At 43.3% G+C, this 25,396-nt stretch overlaps 1 protein-coding gene across 5 annotated transcripts in view; it reads right to left on the bottom strand.

Annotated features, from left to right (window-relative positions):
• Window positions 1-25,292, bottom strand: part of TTC13 (tetratricopeptide repeat domain 13) — a 68,916-nt gene extending 43,624 nt beyond the window's left edge. For 2 of the 5 annotated variants that reach the window (XM_081038846.1, XM_081038847.1), the window contains exons 1-4: window positions 24,936-25,231; window positions 10,967-11,061; window positions 8,478-8,553; window positions 5,246-5,316 (exon numbers count right to left, since the gene is read on the bottom strand). In XM_081038846.1, the coding sequence (XP_080894972.1) occupies window positions 5,246-5,316; window positions 8,478-8,553; window positions 10,967-11,061; window positions 24,936-25,221 (528 nt within the window). In that variant the 5' untranslated portion in view covers window positions 25,222-25,231. Of the gene's footprint in view, window positions 1-5,245; window positions 5,317-8,477; window positions 8,554-10,966; window positions 11,062-24,935 lie in introns of all 5 variants that reach the window. The other 3 variants (XM_081038849.1, XM_081038845.1, XM_081038848.1) reach the window with 3 other exon arrangements.
• Window positions 25,293-25,396: the final 104 nt, after the last annotated feature.

The raw sequence follows: 25,396 nt of genomic DNA, 5'->3' as shown, positions 1-25,396 counted from the left end.
CTGGAGAGGTAGGTAGAAACCCTCTTAAGGATTTTTACCTTTAACCTAAAAGCAACAGCAAACTATGTGTGTGTTTGAAGTGCACGTATATATATGCTGTGTGTGTGCGCGCACGTGCACAGGGGTACGTGCGTGCGTGTGTGGGGATATTACGGCCCCATCAGTCATTGGCAGATGGTTGGCTCGGCTGTGGTTTGAACAGAACCAGGAGAAGCAGATGGACACAGGAGATCCTTAGGAGGTCTATACATAGAACTGGGTGTGTGGAGTATGTGGACTCATGTGACCCCGGGGGGGCCATTCACTGAGCTGGGCGACTCTGGGATACGACCAGGGGTTCTTTTTAGTTGTGGGAGGTGGCATGTGGACGGATCGAGGGCGCACATGTGGTCGGTTTGATACCTTTGAGTCAAAGATGTCTTTCAGACATCCAAGTGGATATAATTTCATTAGATTAATTCTCTTACTACATCATTATTTTGCATTTGCATGTTTGTCACCCCACTGGAATACCATATCCTCAAGGGTATGTCTTTTCATGTTTGGGTTTGTGACATCTAGCACAGTACCTGGCACATGATAAGTCTTAATACATAGCAGTTATTATTAGCAACAAACGCTGGCCAAATGTGCAGCTAGAAAACCTTAAGGAATAGTAAAGGTTAGCAGATCCAAGTCAGCTCAGCCTGGCCTGTTCTTCCCATGGGGAAGCCAACAGGATGACATGGCTAGTGACAACTGGGTGCAGCCGATGGAAGAAAAAAGCCAGACGTGGGGTTCAGTAAGGCAAAGCCATAAGACAGCTAAACCATGGAGAATGGCTTCCAGTGGGCCCCACCAATCACAGCTGTTACATTTTTATGGCTATAAAAATTTTTGATCCTTTAAAATACAGCCATTCAAAAGTCTGAAATAGTTGAAATATCTAAACACTGGCAACTTCCTGAATTCAGGCATCATTCTTTTGCCTCTTGGGATTTTACATTTTTCAGAAAAATTCTAAAAAGAGTAAATTGAATGGCTCTATTCAATGCATATTCTAGAATTTTTTTTTCAACAGTCTAGTCTAGAATTTTTTTTCCAACAGTATGGAAGGATCTGTAACTACTGTGGTTGTTATCATTGTTACAGGGTTCCTAAATTAAATAATAGCTTTATCAGTTTTTTTATTGATACAGCTTTATTATTTTATCAATCATTGGCTTTAGATGTTAATAGTAAGTCAAAGTTTTTCTTTATGAAATGTCATAACAAATTATTTTTTTTCAAATAAAAACTAGTATTTATTTCTACAGCCTAACTGGGCTCAGAAAATCAATTTTTCAAAGTATTTTTGAATATAAAAGTATAATATTTGTATTTTATAAAGTTTTCAGAATTTTAAATGAATTACATGGAAACTACCATTTCCATCTGCCAATATTACTTACTTTATGCGAATGCAAAGTCATGGCAGAGTAAGATAAGCTCCTTTATTGCACTGACGTCCACTTAGATGTCTCAACTCAAAAACCTGATTTTTTTAAAAGGTATAATTACTAATAAAGGTATAATTTATTATTCTCATTATATTATAGTGACTTAAAATTTTACAAATATTTCTTTTTCCTCCACAAAGCTGGCTTTTTTATTAAAACTCAAAAGTCAGTGAACCAAAGCGAACAGAAAGTCACTCCACAGCAATGCAGTAAGGACTGAGCTTTGCCTAAGTGGCAGACACACATATGTAATTTCATTAAGGATGTTTGAAAAATCACATGCAGAGGAATGTTTAAATGTTGTCTGGTAATGAAAAATAAGACACGACATTCTTTCATGAATTCAGTTCCACCAGAATCAGATCAGAATCAGGTAAGCTCAAGGTCACACAATTAAGCAATTTGCCAACTGCCTCATGAAGACGGCTCAGCACTTATGCTTCCCAGCCCTGCAAGGGGACTAAAGAAGCACAGAAATCAGGAAACGGTTCCACTTTTCAAGAACACTATCATCAACGTGCTGACACGTGTGGAAGTGGCATAAGGGCATCAATGTAGAGATTACTCACTTTCATAAGCCTTTAAAAGCAAGCGTTTTCTAGGAAGACTAACAGATCTATTCAGCTTTGAAACTGTGTTCATATGAAACCCTGATGCTCCAAGAACATTTTTTCCTTTATAGACGCACCAAACAAACCATTTTTGGATAAATATTCAAACGAACACTTTGAAACAACAAAGATTAAGGAACAATCTTATAAGTTTGTTCCATGATTGTGCACCTAAGACAGCAGGAAGGTACAAAAACTTTACATCAAAAGCTCCTTCTGGAATTCAATTAGCCCTCATGCATAGATCCAAACTTCACATTAAACGATCTTATAAAAATGGTGACTCCAATAAAATCGAAGCCCCTGTGGTTCCATTTGTTCTCAGCTTTCTATTAATGGAATCAGATTCCATTCTCTGCCACTTCATACTGGAGTTCACGGGCTGTCCAAGAAAACGCTGTCTGGAGTTAATGAACTCAACCCGAAAAGTTTGTGTGTGAACAGTTGTTACTGCAGATTTGTTAAAGGCCATTTATTGGCTTAAAAATGGAGTTCTGGCACCAGTGAAGGTCCCGCAAGGAACAGGTGGACATCTACAGCATGCGTTGACAATGATTCTCCTGCGATACTTAGTTCAGGCCTGACTTGAACAGCGTCATCCAAGCACGCTGGAAAGAACACTTCACCGCTGTTCTGAATACCAGGCATGACAAGGTAATGTTGGGATAAAAACCAATTTCATTACTCCAAGAAAGACTATCAGTGTATTTGCCAATAAAAAAAAAGGAAGAGCAGTTAGAGAACAGTCGTACTTTTAAAATACAATTTAAGGAGACTGATTTATGCAAGTTCTGATTCACAGTGAGAAAAGGACTTGGAGTCATCTGGAGAAGAAGCAACAACTATTCTTTGCATACTTGCTTCCACCTATTTGTACAGTTTCTTGATGACACCGGCTGTCAAGAACTTGAAGGAAACGAAAAACTCTTAACTAGGAATTGTGTGCATCACCTTCAAACAGAAAGCCCAACACACAAAAAGTTTAGCCTAGAAAAGCAGGATCAAGTTTCTTATTAAAATATTTGAAAAGATTGGCATTTAATGATAAATCTTTGCATTTTGTCTTTATATCACATAAGGACAATGTGATGAATATTCACCAAGCTCTACCCTAACACCTTCATATTTGCTTCTGTTTACTCTAGTGTGCCACGCATACAGGATCTGCGACGTGTGTCATGACATAGAAAAGCTGGGAAGCATCGAAACAAAAGGTAAGAAGAAAGAAACCACCAAGAAAAGCGCCAGCGGGAGAGCCCAAGGCACTCTGGCTCCACGTCAAAATGTATTGAGTGACCACTCAGCTCTTTCTTCTGTGGGCCAGCAGTGTCTGATCTTATCGCTGCCGCTCCCAGCCCCCACTCCTGCCCTGTCAATTGCCTGAATCACCAGAGAAGCACTCCAACCTTATAATCTACACATTCTCAAGGAAAAATTTCCCAGTTGAAAGCAACCCATTGTATCACAGGTTGATGAAAGTGCTATATCAAATTTCAATATATTAATACCTTTTTTTGGCACAAAGAGAGAAACTCTGATCTAATTTCTGAACACAACTGCAAGAGAAATATGTTTTACAACAATAAATGGACAACACGGGACATATTATACAGCTACTACAATCATAAGATTGTAGAGAAATACAGTATAAAATTAAGTGGAAAAGCAATACAAAATAGTACAGATTATACAAAAAAGTAACACAAAATATTTAGATTACAAAACACAAATGCATCCTTTGAAAAGGTCATAAAAAACGAATGATGGAAGAGCAGCAGAATTAGGAAACTTTTTACTATTTAAAGTTTTTTCTTTAACATTGTGATATTGCCTTCAATTACAATAGCAATCATATTTTTCAAAAAGTTGAATGAACTGGTAATACATGTGGAAGCTCGCAGAGTCTTCTGCTGTTGGTCACCATAGCTAATTGTCATTTGCTCCTATGAAGGTATCAAAACCTCCCTTTCAAACCAGGATTAACTGTAAAAGTGCTTGCTTACCTTTTTTAATATTGCAATGCTAAACAGAAAGGTGATTTTAAACACTATTTATAATCTACCCTTTTGTACTTTAAACCCCACCAGAGAACATTGTTCCGTGAAACCTCCCAACACATAGACCCAGCTGCCTGGGTCTGAGGACCTAAGTAAGAAGTAGGACCACCTCAGCAATTTTTGAGAACAAAGACAGAATTATCAACATAACTAAAGCTATGTTTAAAAAAAGAAAACGAAACACAGGAAAAATTTCCAATTAACAGTTCGAAATGAAGATAAGCTATGACACACAGGCCAGAGGGGCGGTGAGCTGCTAAACTTACTGAGCACTTACTACACGCCAGGCGCTGGGTACGACGGACTTTGGAGGATGTTTCATCTAAACATCACAAGGATGCTTTTGGAGCTAGTTATTATCACCCCATAAGCCAGGAGGAAGCAGCGGAGTGGATTAGAACTCAGGCAGCTCTAATCCTAAAGCCTGTGTTTCCTTCACTGGACAGACACACCATCGACAAAGGCCAAGTAGCTACAAAAATCCAGTTAAATAACGACAGCAGATATAAGGCCAACAATGTTAGGCTGCAGTCAGGGTCTCCTCGGCAACTCTCACCCATGGAGATAAGCATTTTATATTAACCAGATTTTAATGCAGCTATCAATCGATAAAGGCCCAATACTTCCACTGAAGAGTCTCATAATTATACTTCAAGGCGAAAAACAAATCCATGAGTGGAACTTCAGTTAACCATGGAAATTAATGTCTGCGTAAAAAGTAAACATCTGGAATGCCGAGAATTTCCAGGGCCCATATCTCGGGAGATATCGTGGTAGAGAGGAAAGTAAACTGAAGCTAATAATTGTCTTTTGTGAGCTTGCATTTGAACCTCACGTCTGCCACCTGATGATGGGGAGACTATAAGCAAATCGCTTGAGCTCCTTAGATCTCATTTCCTCGTTTACAGTAATACTGCAAAGATAAACGAGGGTGTGTTACAAGGCCTGCACCAAGAAAGTGCTCAGTCAGGGCTGATTTACTCTACTTTCTTATAGAATCTTTATAAAGATATTTTATTGCAGCACTTAAGTTATGCATAAGTTCATATTTTTGTCATGACTATAAACTTGAGGTTACATGATTAAGGAGAAAATTTACCTGCAGCATTGTTGAAAAATGTCTTATTGCTTCATCATAGAGTCCACTGCCAATCAGCACATAAGCGATGGCTAGGAAGCAAAATACAAAAATGTTAAAGGAAAGAATAAAGGGTCTCGGATTAGAATCAATAACTAAATTCTTACTGAATCTTAAAAGGCAGCTCCAAGGACTAGAAGCAGTTAAAGAAAACCTAGAAGTTAATAAGACGTAATTAAATTCTTCTACCACTCTGCACTTGCTAATCAGTCTTCTAGTTCTATGTAGATTTAAATTATTAAAGCCATCTATAAAACATCTGCCTAGAAGAAGTAATTATCTTTTTCTAAGCCCATCACTCTCATCAGTACTAAATAACCTTTATGATGTTTCCATCTATGTATCAAGAGCTAGTAATAAGCCTGAATAATATCCACATAACATGGCAACGTGATTTTACTGTAAAGTTATGACAAATACCCAAATAGCATCACAAATCTCGATTCCTGGGGGTGCTGAATTTACTGCCAATTACCTAGTGAGAACAAAAACAGAGGCTCAAATTAATATATATTAATATAATGCTTAACTGTAGATAATTCACACCACTGCAACTCATTGGTAGTCTTTTTTCTACCTCTTGTATTAAAAATATAGTCAAAATACTACTCAAAATATACACTAAAGGTGAATGAATAGTTCTTGATCCAATCATTGAGGTAAGTGGTATTTTGAAATTAGAGACCTGGCAATCTCTTCAAACATGACAATATTTTGACTAAACTTTTTCATCTATTCAAAAGAACAATCAATTTTAATCTTCCAGATTACACTTCCATCTATATTTGCCCAACTCCCTAAATGCCCTAATATACCTGATAAAACATATTCTTCATTCAATATAATACTAGTTTGATCACATTGCTTTGTAAACAAGCTGCACTGCAACGCTCTAACTCTAGGATCTAATGGATGTTCAAGAAGATGGGCAACTAACACTTTTACTGTCATTGAGAGCTTAAATTTCCTGACAGTTAAAAGTAGCAATAAAATTAAGTGCAGTAGAAACATTAAATGCAGAAAGAGATTTAGTATCTTTATAACCAACCTGAGAAAAGTAAAGTTCAAAAACACTGAGCATCATAATAATACAAGCACTTTTGGGGGGGAATTCTTCAAAATAAAAAGAGGGTTATTTTTATCCTTATTTCTTTGAAAAGATATATCAAGATCAAACTCATATTCAGAACAATAAGAATAGATACTATTCAGATAGTTGTATCAAACAACGAGAAAATCAGAGACGTCTTTGGTGGGGGCGAAACGTATTAGTAGTAAAAACAGCAAACAATAACCAGTGAGTGTATTGTATTTTACACGTGCCAGGCACTATCGTAAGCATTTCTCCATAGGAATTCATTTACTCCTTAACTGCAGTGAGGAAGGTACGCTTATTACCCCCATGTGCAGGCACGGAAATGAAGCACAGAGCAGTTACACAGCTGTGCAAAGACAACATGCAGTGAGTCCTCTGCCTGCTGCCGGGCTTCAGTCCCCACCCTCCCCCAGCGGGCTGCCCTGAGATACAGGGAGGCTGAGCCACAACTGCTGTGGAAGGGGCCGAACCCCTCGATGATTACATACACAGGCACTGAAACATAAACTTGTACGGTTCTGAACACAGGAAGGTGATGATATCCTGGAAAGCCCAGGTCTGGGCTGGGATTCTGGCTCTGCCACTCACTGGCCGTGTGATCACGGGACCTCAGCACTTCTCATTACTCTCTGTGTCTTGCTTCACAAGCCTGTAGAAATGTTCTTAGATTCCTTGCAGAGCTAAACTTTTTGCATTTCCTATCTATCTTCCCATAATCAGTAAATATCTGTTGGATGAACAATGAATAAGTGACCCACAAAAACAAGTCCAGTTTTAGGGGATAGATATTGTACTTAGCAACATGTTCAAACTGTTGTCCACGGCTAGGTGTTCAGTTCCACTCAAATAAAACCAAATGCAGTTCTCAAACCTTTCCATCTAAAAGTAAACATGTTTGGAGAAAAACCCAAAAGTATCCATTAAAAAGAATAATCTAAATCTTGCACAAATATAAATAACTGTTAGGAACTACAATTTGTTGTGGAGTCCAAAGACAAAGAAAACAACGGGCATGGCTGGAATTCTCACAGAAACCCTTACTAACCAGCAATTCCACATCTCCTGGCACTGTTTTTTTTTCCCAAGAACACAAATACTGTGGTCCAAAGGCCCTAAGGCAGGCAGCTTGTGCTACCCCAGGCTCTGCAAGGGTTATTCCTGCAACACAGAACGAGCCATTACTTATTCTCAAATAAATGAATACGAGGCTGAACAGAATCTAAGGACTTCAGAAAAGACCAAATCTGTTTTAACAGGCAGTTAATTCTCAAAGCCTGCTCAAAGAATATCACCAAAAAGTCATTAATACTTTCAAAATACTCAGCTCTCAATTATCCACACTAACAGAGAAAAAGCACCAATTCCAGAAGCGCTCACTCTTAATATAAAATGCATATGGCCACAGAAAGGATAAAATGATTACATGTAAATCAGACAGAAATGCTTTCCTGCATGTGCTTGGCTACCCGGCCCCAAACGGAAGCATGTGCCCACATGAAGTCTGTCCAGCTGCACTGTTCAGTCCTGTATTCATTTTCGTTTCCACCCCTTCAAGTGTGAACTGACCAAGAAAGGAGGAGACGTACCCAAAGCATGTCAGGCATGGACGGCGGAACCAGCCTGTTTTAAAACATGCCAGGAACAAGCCAAACTGCACGACACATTTGCAGATCTGGACGAATTCAACTTTTCTACAGCCACGTTCTTAGACCCCACCGTAACCGATTATCCACAGGAGTAAAAGTAACCTAAATCTAGCTATTTTATTACATAGCAAATTAAAGGGTGCTTCTTTTCGGCTTCCACTTCTATATTGCTCATCGTTGATGACAGCACACAAATAACCTTTTAGTGAGTAACAGCTCATAAGAACTCATTACCGAATTACTCATGTCCATAGAAACACACAGATGAAACAGTCCTTCCTGAACTTTCCATCCATACCTTTGATCTGTGACATACATATAATCCACGGGCCCTCACTGTAGCCAAGCTGGTCTCTGCGCTCTCTCTACCTCACAGTCCTGCCAACCCACTCTGCGTCTAATCATAATTCAAGACAAATACTGCAGGGATGTCCCCTGGCTCCAGTCTCACCTAACTCTTCATTTGTGCTGTCATTTTCAGTAGCAAACGGGAATCTCTTCTGTTCAGCAATGGACTTGGCCTGGCTCTGAAATAAAACAAGACAAACATATATTTTTGCTTATCACAAATGAAGAGAAAACATAATGATAACCTGTAATTTGAAAAACTAAAGTTACATTTGATTTCTACGGAAGCAAGAAAATATTCACTTGAAGTTACATCAAGGACATATTCAAGGGCAGTGCTTGTGTGTAACTGACTTGCTTCCTCTCCCTGTCACTCAGGGTTCCCTTCCCAAGAACATATCTTTTTACCTCCACAGGGATTAATCTGGCCGGCAGCTTCAAAGCCTTCCACATTGTCACGGACAACTTAATGACCTCACTTATGTTGCAAAGATCACAGTCACTTCTTCAATGTGGCTTGCTAACAGAATACTGCTTTTTAAATCTTTTTTTTAATTGTTCAGATATTTTAAAATTAAATTTTTCATTGTGAAATAATTATCGATTTGCTTTTTAAATCTTAAAAATATTTTAGAAATATTTGCTATAAGTTGTATGGACATGACACCATAAAAGGACCAACAAAATCTGGCCAAGAAACAAGACAGTCTGTCGAGTAAAGCACAGCAAGGGTAACACGAGCATCTGTAAAATGCAGCAGATTCGCTCATGAAGAAACCATGCAGACACACACGCACATCTGGCAGGAGAGCTAAGACTGCAGTGGGAATAGGGAAACATAATCCATACACGTTAGCTTAGTAGCTGGAATGACTTCACAGGCAGGCTTGTCCACCGTACAAAATCACGGCTCCACCGTGTTTTGGAGACAAGTCGTGTCAGGTAAAGGAACAGCTGCTACTTCCCAGAAGGCTAGGCTGCCGACGCCGAGCTGTGATACACTGAGCCTGCAGGATCCACATTAACACAGGACCTGCACACCAGATTCACCCAAGATGGAATTAACACTCGTACACACACAGAGACATAGGAAAGCTAAGATAGTCTGGCACTGTTGGCAAAACTACAGGATTAGAACTTCATTGAATTCCTCTTGTTTTAAATCCATATCCCAGATGCCTATAGGCAGAGACAACAGCCAGGTAATTTCACGTGGGACACTCTTCTTAGTGTATGTGCTGCCGAAGCGAGCACAACGGGCACTGTTCTGATGGGTCTGCTACTTAGCCATCAGCCAGGGAGCACCATTGGATACTCATGATGCACACGGAGTGGTATGTGCTTTGCCTATAAGACAGCTCAAGAATAAGCTACCTCTGGTTAAAACACAGGTAAAAACATACAGGTCAGAGGGCATGCCAGCTCAAGAGTCACAGTTCTCACTTCACTTCAGGACTCTGGGCGGCATGTGAGAATTCTACTGTTGGAAGGTTTGACACTACTTCCTCCGGGGACACCTGGCTAACCAGGCAAAAGCTCAACCCGCTCCCTCGTTTTGCTCTCTGGCTGGGAGCTTCCACACACCGGAACCTCGTAAGGCTCCTTCAGAAGCGGCACATTTGACAACACGTGACAGCTCCATAGCACTGTGTGATCAGACATGAGTCCTTCCTCTTTGTCAGCTGACTGAAGACAAGGACACAGATGCAAAAGGATCTTCTGCTTCATAAATTCCTCACAGCCAGGACAAGGAGTTTATAAATAATTCTTTTAATACTTAAAAAGTCTTATTATTTCATCCAGTACTCAGTGAGAGGCTACCATTTTCTAAGGCTTTGTGCAGAAAGATACAGGAAGAGAAGAGACGTGAAATCCCATTAAAAGCAGAAATCATGTACCAGGCACCATCAAGAGCATACTGGAGAATGTATCTAGTTTAAAACTGTTTTGATTACATTAGAAATAAAACATTTTGACCTTGGGTAAAAGCCAGAAGTCACAAGGTACCAGATCCAGTGACTAAGGTGGAGGAGGGCACACTGTAATGGTTTTATTTGACACAGATTGCCATATATATCAGAAGCGATATGTGACACGGAGTGTTGTCATGATGGAGGATGAATTAGACACTCATGAAAGAGGACTTCCAGAACTGCTTCAGAAAGTGGCAAGAACAATGAGATAAGTGTGTTCAAAACAAGAGGGTGGAGTATTTTGAGAGGGATTAATGGCAATGTGTCTTTTACTGTAATAAATTTTATTTAAATATTCACCATATTTTTTGATCACTCCTCGTATACCATACTTTCAAGTACACAAGGCTTCTAGAAATAAGACTCCCCTACGATCCTCCTTTATCCCTTAGAATTTAAACATGAAATGTTCCGGGGCCCAGAATGATCTACCATCCAATTCATAAGTCACAATAATTCAATGTGACCAAGTACCAGATGACCTGTGTTTATCATGCACGTAGAACCGCGGGGCTTGACTCCCAGGTGATAAACAGAGGTGACCTCCACCTTTTGGAACTAGTATCACCTTCCCAGCACAGAAGGTCACACACAGAAGGCATGGACAGCAGATGCGTACCACGATCTTCTCGGTGTTGAGGGAAAGCAGAGAGTCACAGGGTGGAGATCCTCTGGGCTCGCAGTCCGAGTCATGGAAGTTCAAGAAGGAGGACTCTGAAAAGCAAACATGCCTTGTTATTCTCCTCACCTTCAACTGATGGCTCTTATGTGCTTAAGTATGCATTGGAATGTTAAGAATCCACAAAATCAAAATAAGGACAAAAGGGCATCTCATCTCCCACCTTTACAACTGTGCAATGTTTTAGTTTCCTGTATTGTGTACACCCATGAGCGACTGTCCTCACAACCATTCTGGAAACAGTCAAAGCAGTTAGACTTCCCGGATAGAGAAATGAGGTTAAGGTAGATTGCAACTTATCTAAAGGCAACAGGGCAAAAATAATACTAGTCTAACACTAGTCTCACAGCACACATGGAATTGGTTTAGTTGGTAAGATCCTTTCATTAGACTCCTCCTATCTGCAGCATTTACCACAGGTTAAAAGAAAATCCCAAAGGGACAGCAAAGCCAACCCAGGGGGACCTAATGTTAAAAGGTAAGGGCGGTGGGGGGAGGGAGATGAGGGTAAGGGGGATCAAATATATGGTGATGGAAGGAGAACTGACTCTGGGTGGTGAACACACAATGGGATTTATAGATGATGTAATACAAAATTGTACACCTGAAATCTATGTAATTTTACTAACAATTGTCACCCCAATAAATTTTTAAAAAAAGGTATGCACTAAGGGCCTACAATCCGTAATATATAAATAACTCCAAAAATTCAACAAGAAAAAGACAAGCCAATTAAAAAATGGGCAAAGGACTTGAGCAGGCAATTTTCCAAAGGAAATATAAAAACAACCACTGTGAGAAAGCAGAGTGTGAAAAAAATCAGAGTGTGAAAAAAAAAGCCACTGTGTACATGAAAAGAAGTTCTACATCACTACTAACCAGGGATTGCAAACCAAACCACTTCGTACTCAGTCGGATTGCTGTAACTTTTTTGGAAATGGAAAATCACGAGAGTTGGCAAGGAGGTACAGAAATTGGAACTCTTGTGTGTTGCTGGTGGGAATGTAAAATGGTGTGAACACTGGAAAACAGTTTGGCAGTTTCTTGAAAAGTTCGACACAGAATTACTATATGATCCCACCATTCCATTCTTAGGGATACACCCCCAAAGAACTGAAAACGGGGACGCGAACAACAGCGTGACCATGTGGTCACAGCAGCACTGACGATGGAGGCAAATGGAGGAACCCAAATGTCCATCAACAGATATACATAAATTGTAGTACACACATTGGAATATTGTTCAGCCTTAAGAGAGAACGAAGCAGACACCTCCAAACAAAAAGTGAAAGAAGTCAGACACAAAGGTCACACGTTGTCCAATCCGACGTATAGGAAATGTCCAGAACGGGCAAATCCAGAAACAGAATGCTCCCTGGTGTTTGAAGGAGAAAATACGGAGGAAGTGCTTAATAGGCATGGGGGTCTACTTTGGGGTGATAGGAACGTTTAGGGTGATTGTACAATATTGAATGTAATGAATTGTTCACTTAAAAAGTTAATTTTCTATTATGTGAATTTTGCCTCAATAAATTATTCTAAAAGATTCACTCTAATTCAGCAGTCATTAAACGGCAAGAAATTACGCTCAAGGAACCACGTGAACCAACTGAGCTAAATTCTCACGTGCATATGTTGTTAAGGAACAACAGGAATCAGGACATGACCTATCATGGGAGCCCTGAGGGGTGAGCGGTTACGGAAGCTGGAATGTTAAATGTCACAAGGCAGAAGCAGGGTTTGAACGAATGGATGGGCTGACTGGCCTACAAGAGGGAACGGCTACTCCACGTTACAAAGGCAAGACAAGGCAGAGGGACAGTGAGTGGCAACCCCAGCTGGAGGATGGTGCTGAAAAGAAAAAGTGTGGCTGGAAGGTGAGAAGTCAGACTGGGAAAGTCCTGGACTCAAGAGAAAGGCTGAGACCGACAGGAAGGAAGAAACAGTAATGGAAGTCAGCAGATCTGTAGTCAAAGGATAATGACTTGATGAAAGACATTTTGGAAGTACATCAATTTATAACCTGCTTCTCTGACCTTTTACAAAAGCTAATGTTGGAGAACCTATCACATGTTAAGCACTGCATACACCCTGCCTAATTCTAGTCCAGCAATCCTACTTTGTGGAATTCATTTGTTTCAATAAATACCTATATAATTTTAAATGGCTGTACAGCATTCCCCTGCATGGAACTTACCCCCATTCCAACCAATGGGTAATTGGGATGGCCTTTCTTTTTTCCTTACGATATGTGTTTCAGTAAGCATCCTTGACCAATATTTTTGCAAATTTACCAACTTAGGCAATTAAACTAAACTCTAACAGATATAATTGCGGAGGCTAATGTATAAACCATATTTAAGACCTGTTATATATGCTGCTCCATTTCCCTCCCAGTATGTACTGACGATTCCATTCCCACCAGCAATGTCCGAGACTGTCTATTTCCCGCCACTCAAAGGACCGCTGCTCTTATTTTTCCCAATCTGAAAATAGTACTAATAAAACTTGTGGTTTATTGGCCATTTGCATCTCTTCTTTTGTAAATTGCTTATATCCTTTACTTATTTTTAAGTCATCTGAATCTATTTTGGCAGAAGAGAGAGAGAATTTCTAATTATTTTCCAAATGGTTTGCTGGTTATTCCAGCACCACTTATTAAATTATCAATTTGAATGCCACCTTCACAACACATTATAGGCACTGGGGACTTTATGGATTTTTTTTAAAAAGGAATCTTTGAGATTTACATTTATTCATCTTCTGAAAAGCTCTGACAGATGACTGTCCAATCTCTACATGGACACTTACTTCTAAAAGATTATAGTAATAATTCATGTTCATTGTAGAAAATCAGAAAAATCACAAAATATAAATAAAAGCCATTTAGGATACGATGTTGCTTTGAGAACCATTGTGAAAATTTTGGTGTCTACTTCCGAGTGACAATTCTGAAATCAGAGAGACGTTCTGAATTCCTTCTCTCTGCCACTACTTACTAGCTCTCGGCCACTGATTTAGCCTTCTCAATCTTAAGTTTATTTGTAAAACAGGGTCAAGAAGAGCATCTACTTCACAGGAGTGGTTGTGAGATTTAAATAAGGAAACATAAGTAAAGTAAGTGGTACTGTTTCTGGCACAAATAAGGTGCTCAAAACGTGTTTGCTACTTTTATCATTAGATTGTACCGCACTGAATTGTTTTGTATCGTGCTCTTTCAGCTTAACAACTTAATGCAACACTTTCCCACATCGTTAATCCTGCTACAGTAGTTAAACTTGGTGACATTATATGTAACTTTTGATGTATTATAAATAAAATTTCACTTCTCTACAATAATTATGCATGTTGTTGTTTCTAGAGTTTCTAATCACAGTGATGTTTGTTCTGACTTTGGTGTCACACAGTTTCGATTATTGTAGTCTTACAATAAACACATACATCTCAATGTAAAGCAAAACCTCATCAATTTTCTTCTCAAAAACTTCTTGTACATTTGGATAAACGTTTTTCCTTCAGATAAACTTCAGTCACGTTGTTAAGATTCCTAAAGATAAAAATCCCCCTGTGACTTTTGTTGGAAATGTATTAAAATTGTAGATTAAAGAGGGCAGGAATACTTGACTTCTTTATAAAATTTAATTACTTATTCAAGTCTTTCATTAACCCACGCAGAATTTACACACTCCGGTTAGTTGTGATTTTTAACAACCGGTGATCATGCCTGAATACACTCTGCGGAGAATCTACTACGTCCCAGGCACTGGCCTACCCTCAATGTTTGTTGAAACCGGAAATGGCCCATCCTTGTATAGAGAGTATGGCTCAGTGGGGAAACCAACAGGAACCAGTCACACACACATGCAAAATCACAGCCACCTCTGAGCATCGAGGGGAGAAGTGCCCTGCTTGGTGAAGCTTCTGGGCCTGAAAAACAGCATCCACTAATCATGACCATGTTTGCACACCCTTCCAATCCCCATTTTAAAGACAAGGAAAATGAGGCGGACAGACTAAGGAATTTGCCAAAGCCTCACTCACTCCAGCCAAGCAGTGAGGTGGATTTGGGCCCAGGCCGTCTGGCTCTGGAGCCTGTGCCACCAACGAGTCACGAACGAGTGAGTGGAAATCTGCAGGAAGGTCCGTGGAGGCTGACAGGGAGTGGTGCAGGCTGAAGAACAGAGCCCTGTAAATCTTTGTCTTAACTGGCTAGTTCGTCTTAACTGGCTCAATGAGCTCTGTAGCAGCTGTCAATGTCTCCATTTATTCAGTGAATAACTGTATCGCCAAATGGAATCATATCCAGGTCTTTTTAATATTTATACTCATTTAGCATCTTACTGTACTGGATCAAACCTCCAAAAAGGTGCTCGATGATACTAGTGATAAAAGGCACTCAGGCTTACTCCTGACATTCATATTTCCTTTAATGACCTGGGATTTCCACAGCTTCGGATGATAACCTTTTCATTTAACATTTACAAACCCCCAGGGGGTTCATTTAACATTTACAAACCCCCAGGGGTCGCCTTTGTTTTACAAAAATTTCAAATCAGGAAAGCTGGCTTTATCAAATGCTGGGGGTGTTTCTTTAAGATAATCACATGATTTTTCTCCTTTGACTTACTAAGGTGATTAATTCCATTTTTTTAGAAGTTGAACCATTTTTATGGTTCTAGAATAAGCTAATTGATCAAGGCAGATTATTCTTTTAGTTGTTTGCTGGCTTCAGTATTTTACTTAGGATTTTTGTAACTATGTTCTAGCTTCTTTCCCCCCAGCTGTATTAGATGATGGCATCAGTGTTTCTCACGGGTTTGGGAAGGTGTGCCATAGAGACATAGCTTAGTACAGTAGTAATTAGCGCTGTCTGGAACAGAAAGTTAAATCTGTTCTTCAACATACAAATATTTAACTCACTATGGTTTCAGTTATTTTACAACAACAACCCAACAAACTCTATTTAAATGGTGTAATTTCCATGGAATTAGGAAAAGCCTGTTTTCTTCCTTGCTTAGGTCATACAAGTAAAATTTAATGGTGCAGAAATATTCTCAAAGCACATTACAACATCTCATCTTTTTCTGCTACATCATCTTCCTGGACATTTCTTTATTGCTTCCTATTTTTAACCTTGTTAGCAGAGATTTCTAATTTTGTCTTCCTTGTAATGGCCTCCATTGCACACATCCCGTCAAATGATGTACATTTGCTCTGCTCACGCGACAGCCTTCCCAGGTTTGTCTGTTTAATCTTCTGCAAGAACCAATTCTTGGATCTCTGTATCAATTCTATTGTTGCTCTGTTTCTAATTCATTTATTCTGGGTTGGTTCTGTATAATCCTTCTGATTTCCTTTACTTCCTCTTCATGTTTCTCTAGTATCCAGTCCATGTATCATCTATTCCCTTTCTTATTTAATACTAAGAAGCCACAGAAGGCTTACACAGGAGGAAAGAGCACAGACAGCTGTGTGAGAAGGACAGGGAGTCCTGGTGGGAGGCCGTGGCCAATTAAAAAGTGGGAAACGTCCAAACGAAGGCAGAGGCCACTCGGTTGAAACGGATGTTCACAGCCTAAAAAGATACATGAAGTAAAAAAGACAGGGCTTTGAGAAAAACAAGGCCTGGGAAGAGGGAAAAGGTACCGGTACCTGGTTTGTGCAGCTAGGAGACAACTGGTGCCATTAACTGAAACGGAAGTTTAAGAGGAAGAACGGTTTCAGAGGGAAGAGCTACCTTTGGGATTCAGTCAAGAGCTTGTGAGGTGCTGCACTGGAAGCAGTCTTGCACAGAGCTGGGACTTTCCAGACGGAGACGAGGGCCGCCCATATGAGCCTGTAACCGTTATCTCACGGGGATGACTAAGCAGGGAATGTTGGTACGGTGTCTGAGAAAGCTCAGGAATCTGAAGTTTAATGGAAGGAAAGAGCTGACCTGGTGGGGACAAGATATTTAAGAGGCAGAGGGAGAATCAACTTGGTCATTTACCTTTTCCTAAAGAACTAGCCAACTCTTTGAATTGTTCTACATCTTTGCCATAAGTTACGAAGTTATCACGATTTTCATTTTTCATTATACTCCTTTATCCCTAAAGTCAAATATTTGTTTCTTCTTTTTTCTTGATTAGTCTTACTAGCTCATTGTCTAAACATTACTAGTAGTTTCAGAGAATTAACTCTTATGTTTAAATCTACTCTTTCCCTGACTTCCAAGTTAATTAATTAGTTTGGAGGCAAAGTAATCGAGTTGTTCCGAGCCAGGCTGTGGGGACACAAAGACTTGGATCAGAAGCATAACCGGCTATTTGACTTTGGGCAAGTCCTCATATTGCCTGGCCTCGGTTTCCTCACGTCACATTAACTACCAGCACATACCCTCATCGGGCGAGTGTGAGGGACAGACGTAAGGCCTGCAGTTCACAGAAACGATGGTTGAGGGTTACACATCTAGGCTAAAACTGCTGGGTTTTTCCTGTTAATTTCTTCCTCCTTCTTTCCTTAAGTTGACTTTGGTCTCCACAGTACTACAGCTTGCTACTAGGTTGGTGCAAGAGTAATTGCAGTTTTGCAATTATTTTTAACCTTTCAAACTGCAATTACTTTTGCACCAACATAATAAATGCTTTCACAAACATGATTTCTCTCAGTCCTCCATCCTTGGAACTAGGTGGAACATACCTTACTTAGGCTCACTGTACACATGTGGAAATCAGCTCAGTGTTAATGGACATCTCAAAGTCACAAAGAAACAAAGAGCCGAGACTTGCCACATCTGTGCTCTAGGTCACTGCATCAATCGAGGTCCATGGGACACTTGCCACCACTCCCTCTGCCAATGCTGGGTCCTCGCAGGAAGCGGTTTAGGCACAGCAAGGCCATCACACTTCCCTCTCCTCTAAACCTCACACAGCTGACTGGAAGAAGGGCTGTTGGGTGGAGATATAGGGGAGCAAAATTTGCCACCCCAAATGAGTCTCTTTGGCATGAGGATTATTTTAGGCTAATTATTTTTGAGAAACAGAAGACTGAGGAAGTTTTTCTTTACCTCTCCCTTTACTGCCTCAAAGAATTTAGATGGAGGGCCTATAAAAGGAAGGGAGCTATCACCAGAGATTGCTACAAAGAGTGAACTGAGGGAGAAACTTAGCCAAGGTGTGCTGGTTCAGTCCTGTGTCCCTTTGTCACTGCATGGCATGACAAACATTTGCTCTTCCCATCTCCCTGTCAACTGTCTCCTTCTGCTTTGAAGTCCCAGACCTCTGCTCCTTTCTCCTCACTCATGATGGCACATAAGTCTCCACTGCCTGACGGCCTGTGGGCTTTATATTCTTATGGAACCCCCTTACATATGAAAACTTGGTTTTTCTCCTGTGAATCTGTCTCATGTCAGTTTAACTTAGACCAACCAGAAGAACCTAGAAGGGTAGAGGAGAACGTTTTCCTCCCTGACACAGCTGACTAGGTAGGTTCAAGAGAGAACTGGAGGCATGGAGACAGCACACATAAACATCTGGAGGAATTCTGCAGAAACAGGAAGCAGAGAGATGAGGCCCTGTCTTTATTACTTGTTTTTTCAAGGGTGGGGGGCACTGTTACAACCATTTGTATGCTGATGGGAGACGAGAGGGGGCACATCCCGCCACAAGGAGAGAGAAGTGAAGGCAGAAGCTGAGGCAAGCTGAGGCTGAGGTGGTGGGGGAGCACTTCTGGTTGCTTCTTTCTCAATCAGATAAGAGGAGGGCATTCCCTTCTAGTGATTAGAGAAGGTGGCATTGGAAGTAGCATGTATTCGTCACAAATCCATGTCTGCAAGGGAAAACTGAACGAAAGCTTGCAAATAGCAAACCCATGGCCAATCCCCGAAGGAAAATGTTTTATAAGGAATTCAACAGCTGCTGGGCTGCGGTCATCACGTGACCACCTCGTGCTCATTGTAACAGACAGTGTGCCCAGTTCACCTGAGAACAAGGATGACCGAGCTGTTCCCAGAGACAGGCCAGAACTCGGAAGCCAGGTGCCGGGTAGTTACTGACAATTCTAGTCCTAGGTGGAGGATAATGTGGGAAGAGCAGACAGCATCCGTAGAGAGGCTCCCTGAAGGCCAAGCAGCCACCATCAACCTGCAGTGCCTTTTGCTTTCACCAATTTCTGTGTTTGTAAGACAACCACTATTTAAGACACTGTACGTTATATTGTCCCATGGGCCCAGTGGGGAATTTCTTTTAGAATGCAATAACAGGAAAGTAGTAACAGGAAAAATTCTCCCCTGAAGAAGTATATACTTCCTTTATTCTAATAAAATATTATTCATCGGCTCTGGGAATATGTAAGTTACCATAAAACAATCGGAAATTAGAGGCTGCCTACTGAGAATTAGATTATAAAATCAATGTATCATTGATCCATTAGAAGAAGGATCTGTAAAGCCACTTGAAAGAGACAGAATGGCTTTTTAACGAAGTATGAATGTAATCTGACCAAAGCTGTATTAACCTACATAAAAGTATTAACACATGTAAAGAATGTAAAAAAACACACGAAAGGAGTTGGTCAGTGGCACAGATGGAAAAGAGGTGAGGAAGCAAGTTAAGTGGCTTAACCGAACGGGATGGAGGGTGCCGTGGCCAAAAGCTGGGCAGCCTGCCGACCCACGGAGGCCGCTCACCTAGCCTGGGGTCAGACGCGGGACTGAAGACGTGTCAGGTGCTCCGAGCGGCGTATACCTTTAAAAGCTGAAGACTTTCTCATAAACCCACCCGTACTGTCAAATGTCAGCTCTCCTGGGACAGCTGAAGCAGCTGGGCAGTGATGAGACCACATCAGTGACCAGGGAACACAGAGTCACTCCAAAAACCCCAAACAGGCAGGAATAGTCCCAAGGGACACCAACTGGTCTTTGATGAGGGAGATGGTGGCCCATGTGACTGACGCCGGCTTCCTGAGTGTCTGAAGAACGCCAGACCCCACGCACACAGAGGCAGTCCACTGTGCTGGGTCCTGAATCAGACAAAGCCATACCAAGCGCTTCCCAAAGAAGCCAGGGAAACAGGCAAGAAGACGTTCTTAGCAAGCTTAAGAACAGATGCCACATTGATTTAGGGTGCCTTCCGCTGACACAAGTTGTTCAGTTTGTGAAAATCCATGGAGCTATATACTTGTAATATGTAGATTTTTCTGCACATATGTCCTATTTCAATAAAAAGAAAAAAGATGACAGAAGGAAAACGTGGGAAAACATTAACCCACAGTGAAAAGTACTAAAGCCCTGCTATGGTTCTTCCATAAGTGCTGTATACATTCTATCTGCAAGAAAACGAGACCAAACAAAAAGGTAAGATGACCTCTTTAAAACATCACATTGTGAAAAGGGTTAGCTTTAAATGTCAGTCAGTCAGCCGAGTATTAAGTACAATGAAGTCAAGCCGTGTCTACACGCCATAGCAGACTTCCTGAAAAGCTTTTGTACAGAAAGTGCCCTGCCACTTCCTGTATCATGGTCCACGTAGGGTAGATTCTAAAACCCAGGCTCTCATCCAGAGGGGAGAGAAAATGGACTCTCATCACCAGGAGCTGAACACGAATATGAGCGCATGGACCTTAGGAGAGGTAGCTGTGGTTCTTAACAATAGATCCACACGGAAGAGCCACGGGGTGGGCAAATACCCTGGGCTAGCACCTACTCGGGCTCAGGCCAGGGGGCACAACTTCTCAACAGGGACTTCCTGAAAGAGGCAGACCGCTCCCGGAGACTGCCACAGCGGCCAGGGCGGGCAGGAGAACGACGTAGGAGGCCATCCGTGACTCCGAGCCTGGTCTCTGCTGGCCACTCTACACTGGCTCATGTGCTCATGCGTGCCTGAAAGAAGGTGGGAAGAGAGGTGCCACAAAACTGTATGTGATGACAATCAGAAAATCAGGGCCACGGCACAAAAGGATTGAGCAAATAGAGCAACAGAAAGAGTAAGCGCTCTTGGCCATGACTGAGCATAAAATGTGGTTCATTTCCTCGTGGCCAGAACAGAAAAGGAAACAGCTCTCATTATAAAAATTTCCCTCTCCTGATTCCTTCTCACCTGAGGCCCAGCAACGATGTCAGTGCAGTGAGCAGGGAGACCGAGTTCACATGTTTAAACAGCTGATTCCTCAACGAAGAACATACCACGTACAATCTTGACGTTTTACTGGCTTGGTCAGAAACAGAGCCAGGCTGAGAGCTACTTCCTCATTTTTTTTTTGGCAGTTAAGTCCCAAATGAGACAGATATTAATGCTCTTTTCTCCACAAAGAACTAAGGGAAAATAAACTCAACTCTGGGATTATTCGTTTCAACAAACTAAAGAAAATGACTTCAGGTTGTAAATTACTCACTGCACTTGACTGAGGCATTAAGCACAGTCACCAGTTAGAAGACGGTGGTTATTTGAAAACCACCATTAAGACATCAAGTACAAGACTACCTTACTTAGGAACAGACAAAAAAGTCTCAAGAAGGTAATAAAAAGAAAAAAAAATCACATAAATTCATTGTTCTTGTTAATATTACATTTTCAAAGGAGAAACAAGTTTCACTAGAAATGCATGTTTGAACTCCTAAAATATGTCTTAGACGATCTTAAAAACAAAGATGTGTTGAATACAGATGAATGCCACGTTTGAATAAAGTGTAGTTAAACTTGGCAGGAAGAGCAGAGAGAGAACCCGCATTCTTAAATCAGTGGACAGTCACAACTTATTTACACTTTATCACTCTGTAATGTCAGTGTCGCATTCAGATATCGCGAAGGTCTCTCCAAACCTCTCTAGCCAGGTCCCTGCTCGTGTCACCTGACCAGGGGCCCTCGCTGGCCACCTCCCACAGTAGCCTCCCCACACCCCTACTGTACGTCACCGCCCTCCCCAACCGGAGCACAGGCTCCCCTCCAGGACCTCAGCAGCTGTGCTGTGTGCCCAGGGTCCCGGACACGTGCGTAGCGTCTACTAGGCACACAAGTCGCTTTTCAGAGAAAGAACAGATCCATTCTGGCTCTAGGCGTCAAAACGTTAGGTTCAGTGAAGCGTCCTGGCACATATGTAAATACGAAATTCTAGAAGTAGTTTAAGAATATACCCTTCACCAAACATGCTTACGGGTATAGGACCTCGTCATTGATAGTAAGATATTACACTACTATGCACATATTACTGAGGAGATAAGGCACGGTCGCTTGGGCGGCCTGGTTCAAACCCTCACTCGACTGCTTCCAGTGTGAACTCTCCTACCTTCTCTGTCGCGGTTTCACAGCAGAGAAGATGGCGATGAAAAACAGTGCCTACTTCAGTGTCAGGGGGATTACGTAAGTATGTGCAGAGTGTTTACAAGTTTAAAACTGAGTGTAAGAACTGGGGGGAATCTTCTGTTCATTATTTCTTCCCACAATTCCAAACTAAAAACAGTGCAGAGGTCACAAGAAAAATTTATTTTTATTTGAAAAATATGTACATTCGTTTTCATTTTTTAAAAGAGTAAAAAGTTCTTTTCACCACAGGAAAACAGAGACAGTCAGAAGTTTGTGCTTATACATGCTTTTCAAATAAAAAGTGAAAATGTGCTGGAAGAGACCGAGTAGAAGGGGCCTGGGGACAGTAAAGGTCAGGCTAAGACTGTAGCACCAGGGATCATCCATGCTTGTCATCTCTGCAGCTCGACCTGCAGAGGGGTAGGGGGCCGGCCCACTGACATCCGGCTGCTCCCTGGGCCTGGGTTCCACAGGATGGTGGTCTACACTGCGCGGTCAGCCACTGCCAGTGCGCTATTCAGAGCCAGGGCTCCCACCAGCCCGTGTCTGGCCCTACAATCACTGGGGTTCCGTCTTAAGAGAATGTATATACAGCTCACCAGCAGGTGTGCAGATTTTGACCCAAGCTGCCATCATCTCATCCATTTGAATCTGAAAGCTGTGGGAAGGCTTCTGAAAAGTGGCTAAGCTGCTGCGTCTGCCCTCTCTACAGGGACTAGCCTGATAAGGACAGGTCTGGGGCTGGATCGGCCGGCAAGTGACGATGACATGATTAATAGTTGGTAAGACCAGGTCAGTCTGATTCTGAAGAACTAATTGGTTCTGGACCCTGGCACTTATCCAGACCCTTATGGTGATCACGTGGGGGCTCTGGACACAGAGTACGAGCCCCTCCGGCTGAGCATGGTTAGTGGTAAATCTGTCCTTCTCAGGTCAGAGAGGAGCTGGGGCAGGTTTCGGAGGGTCCAGCTTCCTCCTACTTGTCTAGGATAAAGGAGGGAGAATGAGAGACATTCTCAGAGTCTCTACCACAGTCACATGCTGTGGCCAGTAAAGCTACAGGGAACAGCCAGATGTGAAATGAGCCACCTAGATCAAAAATACCTGTTGGTTTCCTAGTGTAAGTGGATTTCTGTCTTCCATTGCCTAGAATATGGGTCTCCTTTCGCCAGTGAGCATCACATGACTACATGTGAGAGGAGAGAGGAAATGAAGATTTACACAACACGTACTGGTAAGTACTACAGGTGTGTTTTCCTACTACTACCACTTAGTGTGTAAGACAAAGCTTTACCTGGAGCCTAACCCCCTGGCTTCCTCCCTGCACAGCTGTGGGACGTCAGGAAAGTGAGGATGTCACTGTGCCTCTGTTTCCTCATCTGAGCGAAGGGGGGGCCATCCAACGCGGCAGTTTCTGGTGTTCTGAGAGACTTAGAGGCTAAGTGCCCTCAAGCTCTCACCACAGCACCGGGCAGACAGCAAGCACTCCAGACACGTTAGCTGTTTCTCATTTTCCTCACAGCACTCGTGTGAAGAAAATAAAACCCTGTAATCAGGTAATCGTGTCTTCTATTCACCGAGGAGGCAATTTTGCAAAGACAGGCAATTAACTTGCTGGGAGCCACAGAAGGTGACAGAGCGAAGAGCCATTCTTTTGCACGATGCAATGCTGGCCCTGTTATTGCCGCTGTTCCCAGCCAAGGCCTGCCGTACAATGGGACACACCGCTCAGCGAGTGGGACTTCCTCAGGGAAGCCAGATTGCGCTAAGAGGCAATCAGAGTGTGCTAATCTTGGCTTCTCATCTCAACCCAAAAAATACGTGTCTTCCCAGCTACAGGGTGCCAAAGAACACGGCTGTCAGGCCAGGAAAGTCACCTCATACAAGCGGAGCTGGGTGGGCCCAGACCTTCCGAAAGCAAGTAAGGCAACTCACGCCGCGGAAGAGGAAAAGGAAAGAAGAAGAGGGGCCGGCAGGGTGGAAAGACCCAGGGCAGACGTCCGAATAAAACTCGCACGCGCGTGTTTTGCCCCGGAGCATCTGCCGTCACTTACGGACCAGGCCAACAGCGCCCGCGTCCATGCACGAGCCGGGCTCGTCCCCACGCGCGCACGGCGGACACCGGCCCGGGCCCTGTACCTGGGCGACACCGGGCAGGTCACCGGTCAATCGTTACCAATTGTCACGACTGCAAGCGAGCTGGCAACGAGCAGATCCAACGGGCTTGCTCTTTGTTCTTCTTTCTTCCGGCGACTGCAGGTGACACATCAGCCGGCAGTCAGGGAACCTGGCGTCCAGGCCCACGCGGGGCCCGCGCCTCCCACGTCCGTCGCGCCCTCCCCGCGCCCACGGCACGCGCGGGTCGGGAGCGGGACGGGCTGCCCGCGCCGCCGGACTGTCCTCGTGCAGCCTTTCACCAGCGGCGAGGCCCGGAGCACGCGGGCAGCTCTGGCCTCCGCCACCTCCCTCCCCGAGGCGGCGCCGGCACGCGGGCGCGGGGGAGCGGCGCCTGCCAGGCCGGCCAGCCGGGCGCACACGCCACCCCGCGGCGCACAGGCCGGCTGCCCGCACGCCGGCCCCGGGCGCGCAGCCCCCGCGGCGACCCGGACGCCCGCCCGCTGCCGCCCACTCACCGCCGCACTCAGCCGAGTACTGGTCCCCCCAGTCCCCAGACTGCGGGCTGCAGCCGCCGCCCGCCGGGGCCTCCTGCTGCTGCCGGTGCTGCAGCTCCTGCTTCAGCAGGGACAGCGGCGCATAGTGCTCGCCGGCCAGGACGGCCGGCCGCGGCCCGGCGTACAGGACCCCCAGCAGCAGCAGCACCAGGACGCGCCCCGCGGCGCTCGCGGCGGCCACAGCGCCTCCCCAGCAGCAGCAGCAACAGCAGCAGCAGCAGCAGCAGCAGCAGCGGGCAGGTGCCATCTTCCCTCAAGGCGCATGTGCGGCGGCCCCCGCCGCGCGCAGCGGCCGCCCAGCCCTCACCCGCGGCGGGCAGGTGGGCCGTGGAAAGGGGGCGGGAGGGGGGTGGCATTGCCTGCTAGGAGTTGTAGTCCCGGCTGGGCCGGCCTTGGGGCTCCTTTCTGGTGCCAGGACTACA

The sequence above is a fragment of the Rhinolophus hipposideros genome (genome assembly GCF_964194185.1).
Source record: "Rhinolophus hipposideros genome assembly, chromosome: 26".
In the NCBI taxonomy this organism is placed as follows: Eukaryota; Metazoa; Chordata; class Mammalia; order Chiroptera; family Rhinolophidae; genus Rhinolophus; species Rhinolophus hipposideros.
The sequence above is the reverse complement of the archived record's forward strand: the minus strand, read 5'-3'. Positions and strand labels throughout refer to the sequence as shown.